The 19,142-nt window shown below is 41.4% G+C and overlaps 1 protein-coding gene across 2 annotated transcripts in view; it reads right to left on the bottom strand.

The window, feature by feature from the left end:
- The window catches only part of nrp1a (neuropilin 1a), an 80,298-nt gene that overhangs the window by 51,393 nt on the left and 9,763 nt on the right, over nucleotides 1-19,142 (bottom strand). For both annotated transcript variants that reach the window (XM_017704370.2, XM_017704359.2), the window contains exon 3: nucleotides 3,603-3,784. In XM_017704370.2, coding sequence (XP_017559859.1) covers nucleotides 3,603-3,784 — 182 coding nt within the window. The remainder of the gene's footprint in view (nucleotides 1-3,602; nucleotides 3,785-19,142) is intronic.

The following is a 19,142-nucleotide window of genomic DNA, read 5'->3' as shown; positions in this document are numbered from 1 at the left end:
TTGCAGTGCTGTTAACTGGAAGCATATGCTGCTTCCCTGTTTCTTCTTTTTCACTCCTCCAGGGCCCTTTTAGGAGATGCTCGTGGAAGACAGTATGACAAGATAAGTACAGAGCCCTCTTTTTTTGGGAAAAGACACACAAGCATGTCATGTAGAATCCCTGCAAAGGATTCCATAAAGGGCCTATTAGGCGAGGGGATCTAACATAGGGAGAGTTTTGGTGGCTGTGTGGAGAGAGGGTCCCTCATTACACACCAACAGCACAGGCTTGATTGCATTCAAAGATAGATGCGGTGAAAGGGGAGATCTTCTCCATTTCTCTGTCTGTCTGTATGTCTGTCTGTCTGTATGTATCTTTCTCTCTCTCTCTCTCTCTCTCTCTCTCTCTCTCTCTCTCTCTCTGTGCCTGTCATCCTTGCTTTCTTTTCCTTCCTTCTTTTTCTTCTCACTTGGATCTGGACTATGACATGTTTATGTTGTGCCTTGGGGTGACGCTTTTCTCCTTTATTCTACGTTTTGCAGTCATGGTATTATTTGAGCTGCAGTATTTTATCTTTCCAGTGTTCTTAGCATATTTTTTGCTGGATTACATATAGCACGCGACAAAGATGAAATGGTGAAAGCTGCTTGAAGCTAAACTAATCTGTTTGCCATAGCTGGAGCTTTTTCTTTTGAGCCTAATTTGAATGTGCGCACACCTGCTAGCGTGCACCACCTGTGCGCAATCATTAGATTGACAAGTGTAACCGAACACACACGGCAGCACCCGCACACTTACTGTACAGCCGCTGATGCTAGCACGCTAATACTAGCTAATTCCAGCTAATCTGTTTATCTTCAAACAATACCTCACCCTTGCTTTTCATGTTTCATTAGTCAGTGACACAGTTCTGCTTCATCCTCCCTCTCTCACTGGCTCTCTTACACTGGCCCTTATTTCATCCAGCGCTTTATCTCTCTCTCTCGACGCGTAAGAATTGATTTTTCAGTTGTAGGCTGGGTGCTATCACAGTTTGGACAGTAGCAACAGAGCAACACGCCGCCGTCTCCAAGTACAACACCATTCTTCATATCACCAGGCTAACAAGCTAACAGCTAAGAAAGGAAGAAAATAGCAAATTACAGCTCATGTGTTCCCAGCCTACAGTTAACATGGCCATATTTCACATCACTGTCTTTCGTCACAAAGATGAATAAAGTGTGTTTCTGATCAGATACATCCCACACTTTGAACAGATGAGTGCGGGAAAGCTGTGGGTAAATGCTAGTGCCGACCAACTGAACGAGAGATTTCCTGTTACAGTACTGTCATTATTATTAGCTTAAATTGTTGTTATTATCTCATGATTGATTGCTTTAGCAGTTCTGTACAGCAAGCTATCATTACAATAAAGTAAGTGCTGTACTGAAAGGGAGTGGTGCATAGCTGAGGTGGAAATTCTGTATCTTACATGAATATCTCTGTATTTTCACATCTTTCATTTATAACTTGCTATATTATTAAGCAAACATTTCTATTGTCTACTCCTCTATGTTTCTTTAAGTGCATTTCATTACACTGCAGCATGTTCCAGGAGACAAGTAACAGACTGGTTAAATTGCACGTCCTTTTTAACCGTTGCTCCAGATACAGCACTAAGCTTGGCTATATATCAGTTAATGCTGCTGATTACTGAAGTGTTTCATGGGGTGAGAGTAATGCAGGGGATTCAGCAAGCTGTATAACAAATACTAATCAGAATCTCCTGCAGCCAGCCAAGGCCGTGTCCCTGAGGCCTGCCAGCTAGTGCTGTATGCAAACCCATCACAGCTGAACCGAACTGATGAAGCTGGAGTTGAATTTGCCTTGGACTGTGAATTAATAGAATACCCCAAAGTTTTTCAACCTAATCTCTTTCTGCCACATCTGCAGCATGCAGTTGATTACCAGTGGAGCGAACTAAAACTTATAATAGAACACTTATAATAGAGGCCAGTGGGCAAGTGCTTCAGATTCAGTTTCAACATCTGCCCACTGACTTCAATTATAACCATGTTTTGAATCAACAGGCTTTCTGTTCTATTCTAAGTGCATGTCCGTAGTAATTGACTGTATGTTGCAGAAGCAGCAGACAGAGATTAGTTATGCAAAAATGTAATATTATGATAATTACCTTACCTTTTTCATGATATTGTCACAGTATTGCATTAAGAAATAAACACTACATGTATGAGATGTAGGGTTCTAAATGCCATTCCTTTAATGGTGGTAGTTCTGTAGATGATTGAGTATTTTGCGGATTTGAAATAATCTTCTCTAGTGGAATTTTGTGCAAAACCAGCTTGCATTCATTTCTGGATTCATCATTCTATTGATTTACTGAAGATGTATTTTGAAGATGTATTTTTTTTTTATTAACAAGTTACTTTCAGTCTAGACACAAACACTCACTATAGAGATTAAAATGAACCCTGGCGAAACATCCATCTTATCCTGAGGTCAAACAGGGAGAGCTCAGAGTAGAAAGTGGGGTTAATTAATAAAAGTAGCATCTGCTGCACCTGTCCAAGGTCTGCCACACACACACACACACTTGTGCTTTAAACACGGGAAGCACTGGTTTAAAAAACAGGAAATTTCTGTTTATATTTTTGCAAGGCCATACAGGGTCTACAGAAGTGACCAGAGATTTTATCATGCTTAAGGAAGGAACTCCTTACGTTTGCAGTGATATCATCTGATCTGATCTCCTCAGGCATTGCTCCGAGGCACAAGAACTAGGAAGAGGAGAAAGTCTCTACATCACTTGCTCTCATCCTTTTAAGCCCTCTCCTTTTCACCTCTGTCTTCAATCTGTTCCTGCCCGTCCCCTAGCCTTACTGATAAACCTGTGAAGTGTGGTTGAGTCACCATAACACAAAGCAAGATGACCGAGTATCACTTTGGACACTCTCTTTCCTGGTGCTTATTCCAGCATAGTTTGGTGAGTTGCTTGATCAAATAAACCCAATTCAACCTACATGTTCTTTACAAGATTCACTGAACCTTTTAGAGCAGAGAAAACAAAGGACTGACCTCACTGAGTGGACTACTCAGTATTCTTACTAAGATTCTATGAATTCTGTCAAACGACATGAAAATATGATTAAAAGAAGGTAAACTGTTGATTCTGCAAACATGGTTTTATTTACAATACATAATGCAGTATAAATAAATATATTGAATATAATGTACTAATACGATGTAAATATAAATGTGCTAAATTGTAGTTTGCTATCTTTAAAAAGTGTAATATAGCCTACCATTTACAAGCAAATTAAAGCTTCAGTTTAATATACAAACTAGCTTTGAATTATATTGTCCAGTGATTTCTTATTTCTTTATTGACCTTTAGAGGGGTTTGTGTTTTTAATCAACTCTCAGGTTTTTTCAGAAGTCAAGCCATTTACTTCACAAAGAAAATATACCCTAAAAATCAGCCAACTGTGCTAGACTGTGGTACTCCACAACCAGAGCTCAGGATCCCTGATCTAAGCAAAAAAAAGTGTGGGAGAGTAACAGTGTGTTTGGTACAGAGGTTCTGCATTCTCAGTTTGTGTGTTGAGGCCACTGGCTTACGTACCGGTTTTGAAAATTTCGTAGCGGATGGAGAAGCCTGCGCCGTGCGTCTCATAGTCCGACACAAACTTGATGAAGAGCTGGTTCCCAGAGGAGACCACAGGTGAGGGTGCAATCTTCCCACAGTACTTCCCCACCAGCTGCCCCGTCTCATCCACACCATCCCTCACTTCCACATAGTCATACCTACAGAGAGAGAAGGAAGGAATTAATTTATCTTAAGGCTTATTACTCAGTAACCACTCTATTTTATTATGTAATGAAACTAATATGTAAGTTATTTAGTTATCATTTTTTATTAAAAATTTCTTATTATTTCTTCTAAAAATCTTATGCCATCTAAAAGCCCTTAAATTTCTTATCAAAACTTATAACTCTATAGTACTACCATCAGATAAGAACTTAATTATTACATTTGCAAAGAAATATATAGTTTTACATTATTGAAATTTGTAAACAGGTGAATAGCAATTTAAAACATTTTTAATTGTGATTCCAAACCATAAAAAGTGATTCTAAACTTTGAAATAATGACTTCACACTTTTGAACATTGATTCCAAAGTTTTGAACAGTATCCTAGACCTTCAAACTGCAATTCCAAACTACTTAAATGAGATTTCAAACATTTTAACAAAGACCAAGCCATTGAAATTAAATTCCAAATTACTGAACTGAGAATCCAAAGTTCTGAAAGGTGATTCCAAACTTTTCAATTGGAATACCAAACTACTGTACTAAGATGCCAAGCTTTAGAACAGTGATTCCAAATGTTTGAACTGCAAGTACAAATTTTGAATGGTTTTGATTCTATCACTTTAACAGTTGTGTTCGATGACCCCCCCTCATGGTAAAGTCTCTTAGGCTTAGTCTTTTTCTGACTAGCCTTTGAGCTGCAGCAGGTCAGCCACATGTTATAGAGGTTTTCTCTATGTTAGCGTATAACATACAATGCTGAACTGATCTGCTGCAGCATCTGGAGTTGCAGAAAGCAGTCAGTGATGTTCGGCACATGTTCGGTGTAAATGTCCTACTGCTCTCTAAACAGCACAGCTGCTCCTCAACAGACTTCCCACAGGCCTTTGTGAGCACATGCTACTATGAGTGAGGCAGATAGGAAGGAGAATGGATAATTGTGCATGATTCTATATGCCTGAACACTTTTGGGTAAATGATGACAGGTAAAGACAAAAAATGTATATTCAACTGAGCAACTCCTTTCCTTTGTTTTCTCTACACACACACACACACACACACACACACACACACACACACACACACACACACAGTTATACGTCCCACTTCCCTCTTAAATGGAATTTCAGGCCTACGGCTATTGGAGTGGGCAACCACCTAATTGAGTCAGCAGCAGTTCGGAAGTCTGTTACACAGTCGCGCGTGTCTACACAAAGGGGAGATAGAAACACACACACACACACAAGGATATTGTGTCAGTAACACAAGACTTGCAATAGAGGGTCCTGTCATAGGCAGTGAGGAGAAACTGGACGTCTTAGCAGAAAACACTGTCTAATAAGAACATTGTTTATATAGCACTTTCCATTTCACAATGTCCTTTACAAAACATTGAAAACATAACTGTCCACAATTCGCTCTACAGCACAATTATGAGCTGCATAAAAAAGACTATTCTCAGTCTATTCTCATGTCGAACATGGCAGTTCTGAGGAGCTAGTCCATTAGGACAAAACACATCCACACTTATATACTACATTTTCAATGTAGGGGTGGCTGAGTTTGACACAACTGCCAGAAAGATCTGCTCTCTGAGCCATTTAATCACCTCTGACGCCAGTAAGCGGAGCAGCAGAAGGAGAAGAAGGAAGATTCCACAGAGGCACTGGTGTGATTCATTCCTACTTTTAGACTGTGATGTCTCTGGGCTCATTACAGTTACACGCTCAACCTGACAGTCATTTCTCTGTGCTAATGCATAAATCTGACAGTTGAAACATGCCTAAACATGCACACCCCAAAAACAGTCGCATGAAAAAACGTCTTGAATTACAAATGGATATTAAACTGGTCAAAATATACACTTTTCACCCTCAACTGCACACCTGATGTTCTCATTTCCCTTCTTCTCTCTACATTTTTGACAGTTTTACATCATCATTGCAATTTCTAGATGTATTAGATATGAAATATAAGTGCCAGGTTGCTAATGATCTGCAATATATGCAAATGTAAGTAAGTACATTTTGTAAGATGACCAAAGTGATGCACATAATTAAGAATACATTACTATATACTGGACAAACATGATACATAGTCACCACATTCACATGCTGAAAATGTAAAAGGCTGAAATAACACTGATGTGGTTAAGGGTTAAAACTAGTCCCAGAGATGGAGAGTGTAGCAGGAGGCATATTTCTGCACTGGGGTGATGCTGCTGGTGGGATGGCCTTTTTTCACACTGCAGGGGGTGGTATGAGCCTTTGGGGGTGTTGGGGGGGGGGGGGGGTAAATTGAGAATGAGAAACGTGGAGCTCTCTGAAATTGGCTCCCCTGGGGGGAGGGATGGGGCGGGTAATGTAGCGATGACTTCACCCATGTGCATGTGTGTCTGGCTGCTCTGATAGCAAAGCCACAGCAGCACATCACTCAGAGCAGATAGTGCTGCTACAAGGCCAATCTACCACTGCATCACATACAGATGAGATACAGTATATATGAGCAATATTCCTTTCCCTTTCTATCTCTCATTCTCTCTCTCTCTCTCTCTCTCTCTCTCTCTCTCACTCTCTCTCGGAAACATACACATATCCTAGCTCACATTGAGGTGATGCCAGCTCACCCGTCTTTAGCGCAATATTGTCCATATTGTAGAACACTGCATTATGCATATCTTGGCTGCAATATGCAAACAGATCAACAGGAATAATTGGTCAAATCAATATAGACCGATCTTTTAACCATATCCAATCAATGATTCAACAATGTCTTTTTTAAATGATAAAAATAGGGGTGGACAACACTAAGAAATCTTCTCTACTCAAATATCCCAATATTTTATTTCATTTTTCTGAGGTTTGACAAGTTGGAACAGACAGAAAAAACCCAGCCATGACTCATAAAAATTGTAGCAAAAATTAGGAATACAATGATTTCCTCTCTATTTATAATGAAACATGCAGTTGGTCAGTGTTATTTAGGTACTGAGTAAACAGCATATTGCAAAATAATGTGGTCATTTATCACATTAACAATAAATATTGTTTATTTATTATTTCAAGACAATGGTATATAACAACTACAACATATAGCAATGTAAATGCAACATGGTATTTAGTTCAGCTCCAATTTAGACCTCACCAATGAATGAGCACACATTCAGTGTGCACACACAAGCACTAACACACACAGACAGAAGCTTATAAATTATGCAAACACACACACACTCACGCCCACGCCATTTCTGAAGTGTCTTCATGTGATCATGCCGTGATGTTCACCGTGCAGTGACCTCACTCTGTTTGCTTTGGGTGTGTTGCTGTGCGAGTGTTTTGTGTTCCCCAAGCCCCTTCCTCTCTGAGACAGCTGTGGAAACAGTGCTGTAACTCCTGCACTAATCAGACCTCTGCTCTGCTGTTACCTCCACCACAGACACAGAGCGCGCCTGCCGGTCACCTGCTCCACAATGACAATAAAGGAGCAGCCATTATCTCTCTCTCTCTCTCTCTCTCTCTCTCTCTCTCTCTCTCTCTCTCACACACACACACACACACACACACACACAGTGGACAGTAGGCATTGAGTCTGAGGGTCTCTCGAATTGAGCCAGAGTTTAGAGAACTCCCGTTTCTAGCAAAAAGAAGAGAGGAATGTCTCTGCGCTGGAATGTGAGGGTGGACATCTCCGAACCTGCTTCAGGTTCAAAATAGAGGGCATTGATCTTGTTCAGTGTGCTCTTTCAATACTATTACGATCACAAATGCAACCGATTCTAAAACTGAAACAGTTGATTCACCACTTCCAGATGCATTTTTACACCACTACTCCACACACTCCCCCCAAGGCACACATACACTCATGCACACTGATGCAAACCTCAAACCCAACCACTCAAACCTTGTGTTGCCGAACATTTAAAAAATTGATGCCACCCTGCTCTCCACAGCAGATCAAGAATTAGGACTGGCAGAGAGTGCCTGACAATTTTCAGGGTCTGAAGAAACCTATTTTCTCCTCACTGCCACCATGACAGGAGCGCAGACATGCTATCAGATCCGAGCAGCCAGTCAGAGTGGCATAACTACTGCAGTCACGGCTGAGGAAAAACGATGCTTCGTGACAAGCCTTCTTTAGAGCATCGCTTTCACCGCATCTCAGAAAGAAACAGAGCAGGCCTACTCCCCCAGCCTGCATGGGAACTCTTAGCACCTCCAGAAAAAGCTGTTTATAGCGCTTTTTAGTCAGGCACTTCACAGGCGTTCCTCACACATGGACCTTGTAAAACTGAGCTGCAAGTGGGGTGGAATTAGATGCAGATGGAGACATTGCCTCCGAGCTTATTCTGCTTATGAGGAAGAAAACAGTGAGTTTTATCAACATTCCAGGCACGTTCTTCTGTGTGTGTATGTGCGTCTGTGTGTGTGTGCATCTGTGTGTGTGTGTGTGTTTTTGGAAATTACTCAGTGCAAAAGTGTGAAGAGTCGAGCTGCACAATGTATCATTTGTTAATCATTATTGTGATATTATTATTGTCATTATTATTATTACTACTAGTAGTAGTATATTCTACAATGAAAATATAGCCATTTTATTTATTATAAAAAATAACCAGGAGCCCACATGTGTCTTCTGAGTTTTATATATAATGTTGATAGTGATAAAACAGATATATCTAAAAAATATGTTTTCTTGGGGGACTATTTTACCTTGTGTATACCTCTCTGCATTGCAGGGACCTTAAAATATATTTTAATCCGAAACCATATCATAAAACTATTGGAAAACAATCATGCAGCACATGTCTAACCATTTCATGTAATTGCTTTCAGCTTTTAGCAGCTTTTAGGTGAATTAACATCTTTGGACGTCTGGCTCCCATATCAACCACTGTAAAAGGTTGGCAAGTTTGCCTTCAAACCAATCTTAATGCCTTTGTTCACATCGTAACCACTTATTTATTAAGAAAAGAAAAAAGGTAATGCAAAAAAGTAATCTAAATAGTGCAGGCCAATCTTTGCAATCACAATTTGTAACACTATAATCACAACATGGTATTCTGTCCATATAGAGCAGCCCTGGTGAAGACAACTGGTACATCCTGCACACCTTCAGCTGCAGCTGATCTGCAAGCATAAAAAGTTCCAAGCCCTAGACCAGCCTAGCAATGGGCCCTGTTCATCTGGAGGGCATTACAGGATCACATTATGGGGCCTAGTTTACTGCCTACGAGTGACTTTCTCCTGCCAAACGGAGTCATGTGAAATGGAAGCGGCTAATCTGTTTCTGTAGACACCTGCAGGGGTTTAGTTTTGTACAGGAGCTTGGCATGACGAGTGTGTGCCGTTTACAGAGCCAGAACAAGCAACAAGGCCCGTTTTTATAAAAGGGAATCGCTCCCTGGAGCCACGAGCAGGAGAGCCAGGCAATCTCATCAAAATAGAGCCACCCGATTCTTCAGTTCAGACAGCACTCCAATCCACCTGCCCCTGGCCTCAAATCTCTCTCTCTGTATCTCTCTCCTCACCCCCAACACCCTGCCTCCATCCACTTCAACTTCCTCCCCCAGAGGACATGGCAGACACAACGTTTTAATGTGTTTTTCTCTCTCTTTTCTCTCTGCCCTCCCAGACAATATCTTTGGCCTTAACCTGACAGACATTTGTCTGAGTGTTGTCAGCAAGTGCAGACCACCATCAGTCCCGTCAGACCCTTTTATGCTCAAACGAGCGCGCACACACATGCACCGCAACACACATATCCTCCGACCATGATAATGGTGAAAATGGACTGCCAATCCAGAGGGGAAATTAAAACAAAAGGGATGAATCTAATTCTCAGTGACCTTCGCTTCGGTGCCCCGCATTGTATTAGGCGGCCGGCTGGTCTGAAGGGAGAGCACAGAGCAGGCAATCCAGAAGTGTCAAATAAGAACATTAGCTCCACTTCACACGCGCCATGGGAAGAGACAATAAACCACAGACTAACAATAAAACAGAGCCGGGGCGGGACAGAGCCTGCCACTACTCAAACTGCTACCATTCAACTCCAAAGATGCATGTGGAGAAATAAAACACGACTACAGTGTTAGCAATTTCCAGTCTTATGCAACCAGACAGATCACTTTACCTGCCTCTGCGGATGGATGGTCAGGTTTAATGTGACCTTATTGTTACAGTCATTCTCTTGTACATGCTGAGGTGGTGCTGCCTAAGTAAAGGACAAGTCTCTCGTGCTCTGCTGTCACATGGCAAATGCTAACGCTAATCCTCATGCCTAAAGCATCTGTAATAATTTCAGTATGTCTCAAGATTAAGCCAAATTTGACAGGCAACCTGGGAATGGGTTGACCTGACCTGGCCTTACTTAACAAAACAAAAAAGCCCCATCAGCTTAGCTGCTACAGGGCGTCAAGCAAATGTCAAGGGTTAGCATAAAATGACTAGCAAACTGTCATTTAGCCGGCCTGAGTCCAACTGTAGAAAGCCAGTGTATCTGGACGTTTTTCACTTTCTCCTTTGCTGTTTTAACAGTCTGGCCCTGGAGGGGACATGCTGCTATAGCTCTTCACTGTCCAGCTACTGCATGTGACATTCATTAACCCAGCTGGCTGTAATGGGCTTTCACGGCCGCAAGCCGTGCTTAGCTCAGTAATGACCTCGCCACTGTCCGTCACTCCGTCGCTGTGGCACTATGACAGACAGGGAGAGAGGTGACAGGGGCTCAACCTCTCTGCAGCTGGGAGAATGATGGAAACACTCCTGAATGGAGTTATTAACTTCAGTGATCTCAGACGGAGGGTACAAAAAGCAACGGCTCAACCTGTGACTGAAAAGTTGGACACAGTGTTTCGAAGGTGCCTGCTTCAAACTTTAGTATCGGTGAAATTCAATATCATAATATTTTCCACATATATCACAGTATTTTATGACATTTAAGTTTACAATATGATGTCTTACAAGCCTGATGCAGCTTGTTTTGTTCTGATTCTGATCAGGGAACCTTATGCAGTACTGTAAACATTGACTATGTTGAGTTTTTAGTAACTATGTCAAAATTAATGCATTAACCCCTTCAGTAGCCAGGGCCCACTAGCTGGCCCAAAAGATTTATCACAAATTTAAATTAACTGAGAATAGCGTAACCAGTTTGCATTCAGTTCCCTTAATAGTAATTAATTAAAAGCAATCGAGTTGTTTAATAATAAGCCTTATGCAGCAAACAAACAACATTGTCACAATGTTGTCTACTTTCTTTTAAACTCATTATTAAGTAATGTTGTCATAGGGTGTTATGATTACCTATTGGCAACTTAGCAAAACTCTGTAGAGTTCCATGCACAACATAATGGAACTTTTGAAGAATTCTAGGAAGTTGTGACAACATACTGATAAAGCTATGTTGTCACAATATTGTCAGATAACATTGTCACAATTTTCTAAGAAATTACATTTCAACATTGTGACAACGTTGTGGGCACCAAAACAACTACTTGCTACAATATTATCACAATGTAATTGTGTTTGCCAGGTAGTATGTAATAGGTCTGGGATTTTAAGGGGTTAATAATGCATGAACTTTAATTACGCATTAATAATGCACAAGTAACGCATTGTCCTAAATTGCATTGTCTACAGTTGCACCATGAAACCCAGCTGCTTGGGCATTGTTGCTATGATAAATGGCAGGTTGATAAGTTATTTCCAGTAAAGCCATGCCATGAATTTGCTTATCACAGAACTTTGAGTCTAACATCATTTACAGGCAAATCACACGGCTGCACTGGACAACAGACCACACTAGACAGAACTAAAGTAACAACTCACAAAATAATAAAAACAAGAACAAAGTGGAAAACTCCAGTTCCCTTCTAAACAACATGTAAATTAATAAAAGGGCTACAATCTCAGAGGAGTTGGAACACATATATACTGCTCCCACTAAATGTTAATGACAAAAATTGGAAACTGTGTTACTTTCATGTTCTCAGCATCATGTTCAGTTTGAAATACTGAAAGTAATATATACATTCTGATTTAGGTTATTTTGGCCACTCATGTGGGGAAAAAAAATCTTTATTTAGGGTCATTTAAATAATTTAAATGCCTTGGTTTTTATGCGCTGTCAATGGTCAAAACGATCAGAAGCAACCAGTTAATACCAATATATAACAGGTTAAAGGTTTTGTTATCTAATAACCCTACTAATACTAGAACTCAGTATTGTCATATGACACTGGAATCCCATATAAATGATATATTGCCCAGCACTACCATTAGCATTTAATGCTGTTTGATGCGTCACACCAAGGCCAGGGTACCACCCAGTGGTTAAGCTGGTTTTCCAATACTAAACTGATTAGAACAGACACTTTTAGAAGCGGCTAGTGAAAAAAGTGCGTGCATGTGTGTGTGCGGTGGGGCAGTGGTGTACGGCTAGGGAAGGGTGGAAACACCCTTGGTTCAGCACATATAACAGCCATATGAATCTTCCATATCAAAGCAAGCCAAACTGCGCAGACGCACGGAGGCTCGTAGCCCTTTTATACATATTTTTAGAGTCTAGCCAATTTTTCTCAGCTCCGCACAGCGGACGGCACCCCATGCCTTCATAAACGGCAATTATGATTAACATTGATGGATTCAGCATACCCGCTTTTATTAGTCTACCTAATTACACTGCACAGAGATTCCGCAGATTTCCAACAATTACATTAATGAATTAAAGTATTATGCGTTAATTATAGCACCTAACTAGTACAGAGACACAGAAGAAAACAATGAGAAGATGGTGAAGAAGAGACAGATGTAGACAGAAAGCGAGGGAGCAAAATTTGCTGGAGGGCCTTCAATCCTGTCTCATGTGAGAGAAAACTGCAAAACAAGCCACAAAACTCTCTCTGTTTGCAAAGCCCTGCATGAGCATGCTCTCTGAGACAGTGCAGCCAGGGCTACACTCTTTTCAATTGCTCCTATAAAGCAGTGAGCTCAGTTGATGATGTGCTTATGTCACTCTGAATGGTCTAAAGGAGCACTATTGAAAAAGGACTGTGCTCGATGATGAAGTCAGACTTAATTTCACATACAATTGTCTTTTTTCTCTTAATTCTACAGGGCCTATGTTTTATTAAACGCCTACTAATATATTTAAAGCTCTGGTATTTGATGTTCTTCCATAATGTTAATGCATGGCATCCTCTGCCATCTCATTTCCAGTTCCAGCACAAAGTGCTTTGTTGCAATACATTCTAAGAACCACAGATGGAATATTACACCCTAAAACGCCTTCATTTGCCATCAGACTACCCACTCTTATTCTTAACAGAGCATGAGCGATTAATTAGAAGCACTGCCCAGGGGCAGAATGGCTAATATGCATTTATAGTTCGACTACGCTGTGGTATTTTGTCTCTTTTGTGCTCACTAAGGGTTCAATTTATGTGAACTCTGCACACACACACACACACACACACACACACACACACACACACACACACACACACACGTTCAGCTGTGAGAGCTCAAGGAAGTCCTGTCATCTGCCTCTTTAACTACACATCCACCAGAACAGGATGAAGATCAATCTTTCACATACGGGCAGGATATGATGAGAAACCGCAAAAAATTAGCTGCAGACTTCACCTGAGTGAGCTCGCCTGGAACACGCTGACACAAAGTTGCAGCTTTATTGCTTGCAATAATTCTGAATTTTTAAAGACTTGCACATAAATGTTTCCAAATCTAGTAACTGCACAAACTGTATTTCATTTAATAGTAACCCTGGTGCATTAAAATCCTGGTGCATTAAAATCCTGGTGCATTAAAATTGTTGTAACAGCAACAGCACTCCTCAGCACAAGAGCACTCTAAGAAATCACACAAAATTCCCCCGAGTGTGGTGCTTTGGAGCAGGCTGAGCCATCGCAGATGTTGCTGAATCACATGGTCTGACAAACATACTTGAATATTTCTTAAAATCACACACTGCTACTCTTACACTGAGGCATTGGCTGTGCTGTATGGCACAGTGTTTGTCAATGGGAAATGCTAAATTGCAGTGTGATATTTTGCCCCTATTGTGTAGCCAAACACTCTTAAACAAAGGTGCCACAAAAGGTTCTTTGAGTGATACCATTTAAGAACCACTTTTGGTTTCCTGAAGAACTAGTAGTGTGACAGTGAACCTTGCATGCAAGGTTCTTTTTAGTTGCGTTAGATTATGTGGAGGTTCTTTAAACTTTTAAAAGATGCATCGCACTCATACACCTCATTTCCAAAAATGGTTCCCTTCAAAGCCTTTTAATGGATGGTTCTTTGGAGAGCCATGTTTTTAAATGAGATTTGTGAGTGTTAAGAACAATTTTTAAAGAAGCTTCACATAAAGTAAAGATTCTATACCAGTTTATGGATTCTTCCAAGAATGTTTACATTATGTAGAGGTTCTTGAAACTTTTAAAAACCTTTTTTGTACTCATGTGTTTACAAAGAACAATCCATTGGAAAGGAATCAAAAGTGGTTATTCTATGGCATCATGCAAAGAATGCTTTTCGGCTAATGAATGAGCTGTTTTGGTAATAAGATGTTTGGGTGTAAAGAATCTTTTTCAAGTTTTAAGAAACTCCAAATAATGTAAAGGTTTTTTTTCCAAGAACAATTTGTTCATATCAGGAACCAGTTAAGAACCTTTCTGGTTAAGAATGTAGTGTCAACCCTTATTAAGCCAACACAAAGTCTTGTTCTTCATTGATACACTATGGCCAACAGAAGGGATAAGGGGTGGCAGGTCTTCACACAGTATGTCTGAAAGAGCCCATATCTTTGACCATTAACGAAAGAATGGTCTCCATTTGGCCCACCTTGACATCTGATAGGAGGTTATTATTACAATCCACAGTGCTTCTTCTCGGTCAGGCCAGGTCCAGTGCTGTTGTTACAGTGATGATAAGTCAAGGGTAAAATGCAGTGGGGATAGGGGGTGAGGGTACAGTGGCAGGGGCAGACACACACCATCTTCCATTAAATACACAGTCGTGCCATGCCATCGCCAGCTTCAGGCTGAACGTAATGTTTCAGGCCCCAGTGCTAATGCTGGTTGGCAGGGAGAGAGGGGAACACACGCGAGCTTCTCATCCAGCCTGTGTGTGTGTTCTAATGAGGGCACACCCTGATTCCATAGCACAGCAGCAGAGACACACACATGGAGGAAAAACAAAGCACAGAGAGAATCAGTGAGTTTAGCTTCCTATGGCTCATCTACTTTAGACAAAGACATTTTTATAAAATATGATTTGAATCATGACAACCACACAAGGCTTGATAGACCATCAAAACTCACCCCATCAGGTAAACAGTACTTAATTGCTCTCATCTTTGAGAAACAGAAGAAAATTACACTCAACTGCACAAGACAACACTAAGAGGTCTGAAGGGATGTTCAACTGCTCAGAAGTTACTGAGAAGAGATAAAACTTTGCAAATCAAACAAAGAAGCTCCTGGTGTTCTCAGAACAATGGACTGACCACGTGAAAGTCCAGGCCTCAACATCACTGAATGTGTTTTGGATTACAGAAAATGCAACCAACTTCTAAGAACTTTGGAGGTGTGGAAGAATCTCCCTGCAGATTTACTTACAAAACTGAAAAAATATATATATATATTTTTACTTTTTTCTTACTTGTACTAAATCACAGTTTGACTGGAAATTAAATAGATAAAGGGTCTGTGACTTTTACACAGCACTATACTCTTATTCTAGACAACAAGACAGTCAGGTGGGCAATGAATAGAGCTGTAGGACAATCAAAATGAATGAAGAATCAGTTAGTTGCACACCATCTCTATACACATATAATAACCCCTTTTGTGCTATATTAATAAATTAACGTTACTATCTTTTGATCTATGACATAGTCAACTAGCCTAAGGAGTATGTAAAAACAGTGCAGTATTATTTGAATGAAAAGCAAATGCTGACTGATGATCTGGCAGAGATAACAAAGAAATAATGAAAGAAGGAAACCACTAAAGAAGGAAGTTGACCAACAGACTATTAGCTATGCTTATCTACAGTAAAAAAATTAAATTGAAAAACAAAACAAGAAAGTATATTGTATGCTTCCAATTTAGCTGGAGATGGGTTTGTGGAAAGCCTGTGCCCCACTGAACTCAAAACAGAACTAAATTTAGACCAAAACTATGGACGCTCATGTCTGTGACTGTGCTGTGGGCCATGCAAGAGAGACAAGCAGTCAATTACAAAAGCATCAGGCCCATTTATTTACTGTAGTGCCATGCACACTCAGCTACAAGTAATGGACCGAATACAGGCAGAGAGGAGGGGGGAGGTCAATCAGAGGTAAGAGCCAGGGTAGAGAGAGGAAGAGAGGGAGAGGTTACTGGTTAATGAATGAGACTGGGAATAGCCCTTAGGCTCTGGGCGTTGGGTGGGTTATGGCATCAACCTCCACTCTTCTCCACTTGCTTTGACTCATTAATTCACTCGCTCATTCACTGCCTCCCTTCCTTCCCTTTTTCTCTGCTTCTACACCCTTTGAATGGATGACCAAGGAAGGCTGGAGGCGGCTGGTGCTGGCTACTTCCGATCTTTTAGCTCTGTTCTGTCCAAACACAGCTTCAAACCTTTCTCTTTTCAATACTTTCATTCTCCACCAATGACACTTTATGTTTACTGCTGCCAGTGACACTTTATTTGTTGTTGTTGTTGCTGCTGTTTCAAACCAACAACAGCAAAGGGCGCTACATAAATTAAACATAGAATTATTTATTGTTATTATGACAAGCACCCTGGGACTTATTCAATTAACATACTTGAATGTCTCCTCTTACATCTCAGCCCCTCCTTCATCCCTCCATCCACACCCCTCCCTCTGGGATCATTCATTCACTAAGGGTGGGCAGGGAAGGCCACACTCTTTCTGACCAGGTCAGCACCATAACTCATGCATGGAACAAGTCTGAAAGGCGATCTAGTGAGTGGGGAAACACACATACCCACACAATACGCATGTAAACATATGCCATCACCTTCAGATGTTTGCTTATTTCTGAGAGAAAGAGGAAGACAGAACAAAGGGGAACTCTAAACTCTCCCACATTTGTTTCAGTGTCTAGCAATGTGATGGATGGCCTTTTCCTTTGTACGTGCACATCATTACCGATACTCTCTCTCTCTCTGTCTCTTTCTCTCTCTCTCTCTCTTTGTCCCTCTGTCCCTCTCAATCCTTGTCTTTCCCTTCCTCCCTCTTTATCTCCTCCCTCTCTGGCTCTCTGTTCATCTTTTTCTCTGTAATGGGGAATGCATCCAGCTTTCCGAATTGCAGTGAAGAGTGCTCATGCTGAGTGAACCAGGTGCCAAGCGCTGCCCCTCTTCCGCTGCAACTGGTGTGGCCTGCGCAGTGTGGATGTATATGTGTGTGTATGTGCATATACAGTATCTCAGTGTGCCGCAGTTTGATCAAAATGTTGGTGCCAAAGACGGTGCCAAAGTTTGGAGGGCAAACTGACCTCCCTGTTCACAAACCTACACAGGCTCTGCCAACTTGGAGCCTTCTTGACTGATAATGAGCCTAGCCCTCTCAGCATGACTAGCAGACCTACCTGAGAGCATAGCAGAGGAGAAAAAAGGAGGTGAGAGGAGAAAACAGGAGGTGAAAGGAGAGTAAAAACAATGGAGGAGAGGATAGGTGAAAATAAGAGGTAAGGGGAAATGAGAGGACAAAATAAGAGAGGAGGGTGGAAGTGAGGAAAAAAACATAATAGAAAATAGGAAGTATGAGAGAGGAGAGGAGAGGTAAAAAGATGAGAGGAGAAAGGAAGAGAAAAGAGATGAGGAGAAAAGAGGTAAAGGGAGAGGAGAGGACAAGAGGGGAGAGCAGAGAGGAAAGGAGGAAAGGGAGAAAAAAGGAAAAGAAAAGAAAAGAGGTAATGTGAGAAGAAAAGAGGAGAGGAGAAAAGAGATACAGGGAGAAAAAGAGGAAAGGAGAAAAGAGGTACAAGGAGAGAAGAAGAGAGAAGATGAGAAAATAAGTAAAGAGAGAGGAGCATAAATAAGAGGAGAAGGGAAAAGAAGTGAAGGGAGAGGAGAAAATAAGAGGTAAAGGGAGACTAGGGAAGAAAATAGGAAAGGAACACGAGAGGGGAAAATGAGTAGAGAGTAATGAGAGAAGAGAAGAGAAGAGAAGAGAAGAGAAGAGAAGAGAAGAGAAGAGAAGAGAAGAGAAGAGAAGAGAAAGACAGGAGAGGAGAGGAGAACAGAGAAAGCAGGAGGCTGAAAGGCTTGACGTAATGCCAATAATGTGACGCTATTGGAGAATACTAGCGTCCCACCATGGTGCTGACTTTAACACAGTTAAATTTACAGCTTGCGTGACCGTCACTGTTGAACAGCAAAAATTATAGCGTGAGACAAAAGCCACTGCTCACATATACACAACTTTGCGCAAAAAGAAAACATGAAGGGCACTGCTGAAAGAAAAGATCAGGAGGAGAGCGAATGAAGAGCCTGTGAGGGGCCGCTGTGGAGATCCTTGGACTCCATCAGAGAGAAAGTCCCAGGACCATCCATCACTGTCTGCCTGCAGCCGTCAGACTTCACGGTCACATGAGGGTGGGGAAAACAGAGATGGACAACCCAGAGCAGCAAAGAGTGGGTGAAAATGAGAAGTGAAAGAAAGAGAGGGACAGAAGAGAGGAGAAATTCTTCTAGACCCACCGCAAACAAACTCACTAGTTGGATTTGTCTACAAAATAAACCCCCTCCATCCCCAGTGTGAGGCCTAAGTAGAGTGAAGTCATGTCAAACCCCAGCCAGAGCCAGACCCTGAGCTCGAGAGCTTTGAGGCTTTACTCGGGCCTGGGCTGGGACCTCATCAATCAAAAGGCAAAGGGCCATTTGCAAACCTGACAGCAAACTAAACAAGGCCAGCACGCACTGACATGACGCATTAGAGCTCTAAAAGAGGCGCATCAATTAAAGTTGTGCCCATAGGGCCCCTCTGAGCCTGTGGAGGGGCGGAGGGCGTTAAGCACCAGGGTGTTCTGGGCCTTTTTAGTCAATCTAGCAGGCACCCAATGCCCCGGCTGCTCATGAGTGGTGATTCATTTTATCCTTTGTTGTTGTTATTATTGAAAGACCACAAAAAACGAGCTCCATGTTTGAGGCTGTGTGTTGGAAGCTGACTGGAGGAGAAAAACCTGTTGCTAATAAGGCTTCATTTCATATCCAGATGAGCTTTCGGGCTTGAGCGCAGCCAGCTTCTGGAACAGAACGTGGAATTAAATTACAGCTTTAAATGCAACAGCCTTCTTCATCTGCAAAGTAGGAAAGAGAA

This window comes from Pygocentrus nattereri, chromosome 3 (genome assembly GCF_015220715.1).
Source record: "Pygocentrus nattereri isolate fPygNat1 chromosome 3, fPygNat1.pri, whole genome shotgun sequence".
Lineage (NCBI taxonomy): Eukaryota > Metazoa > Chordata > Actinopteri > Characiformes > Serrasalmidae > Pygocentrus > Pygocentrus nattereri.
This window is presented reverse-complemented; position numbering and strand designations above follow the sequence as displayed.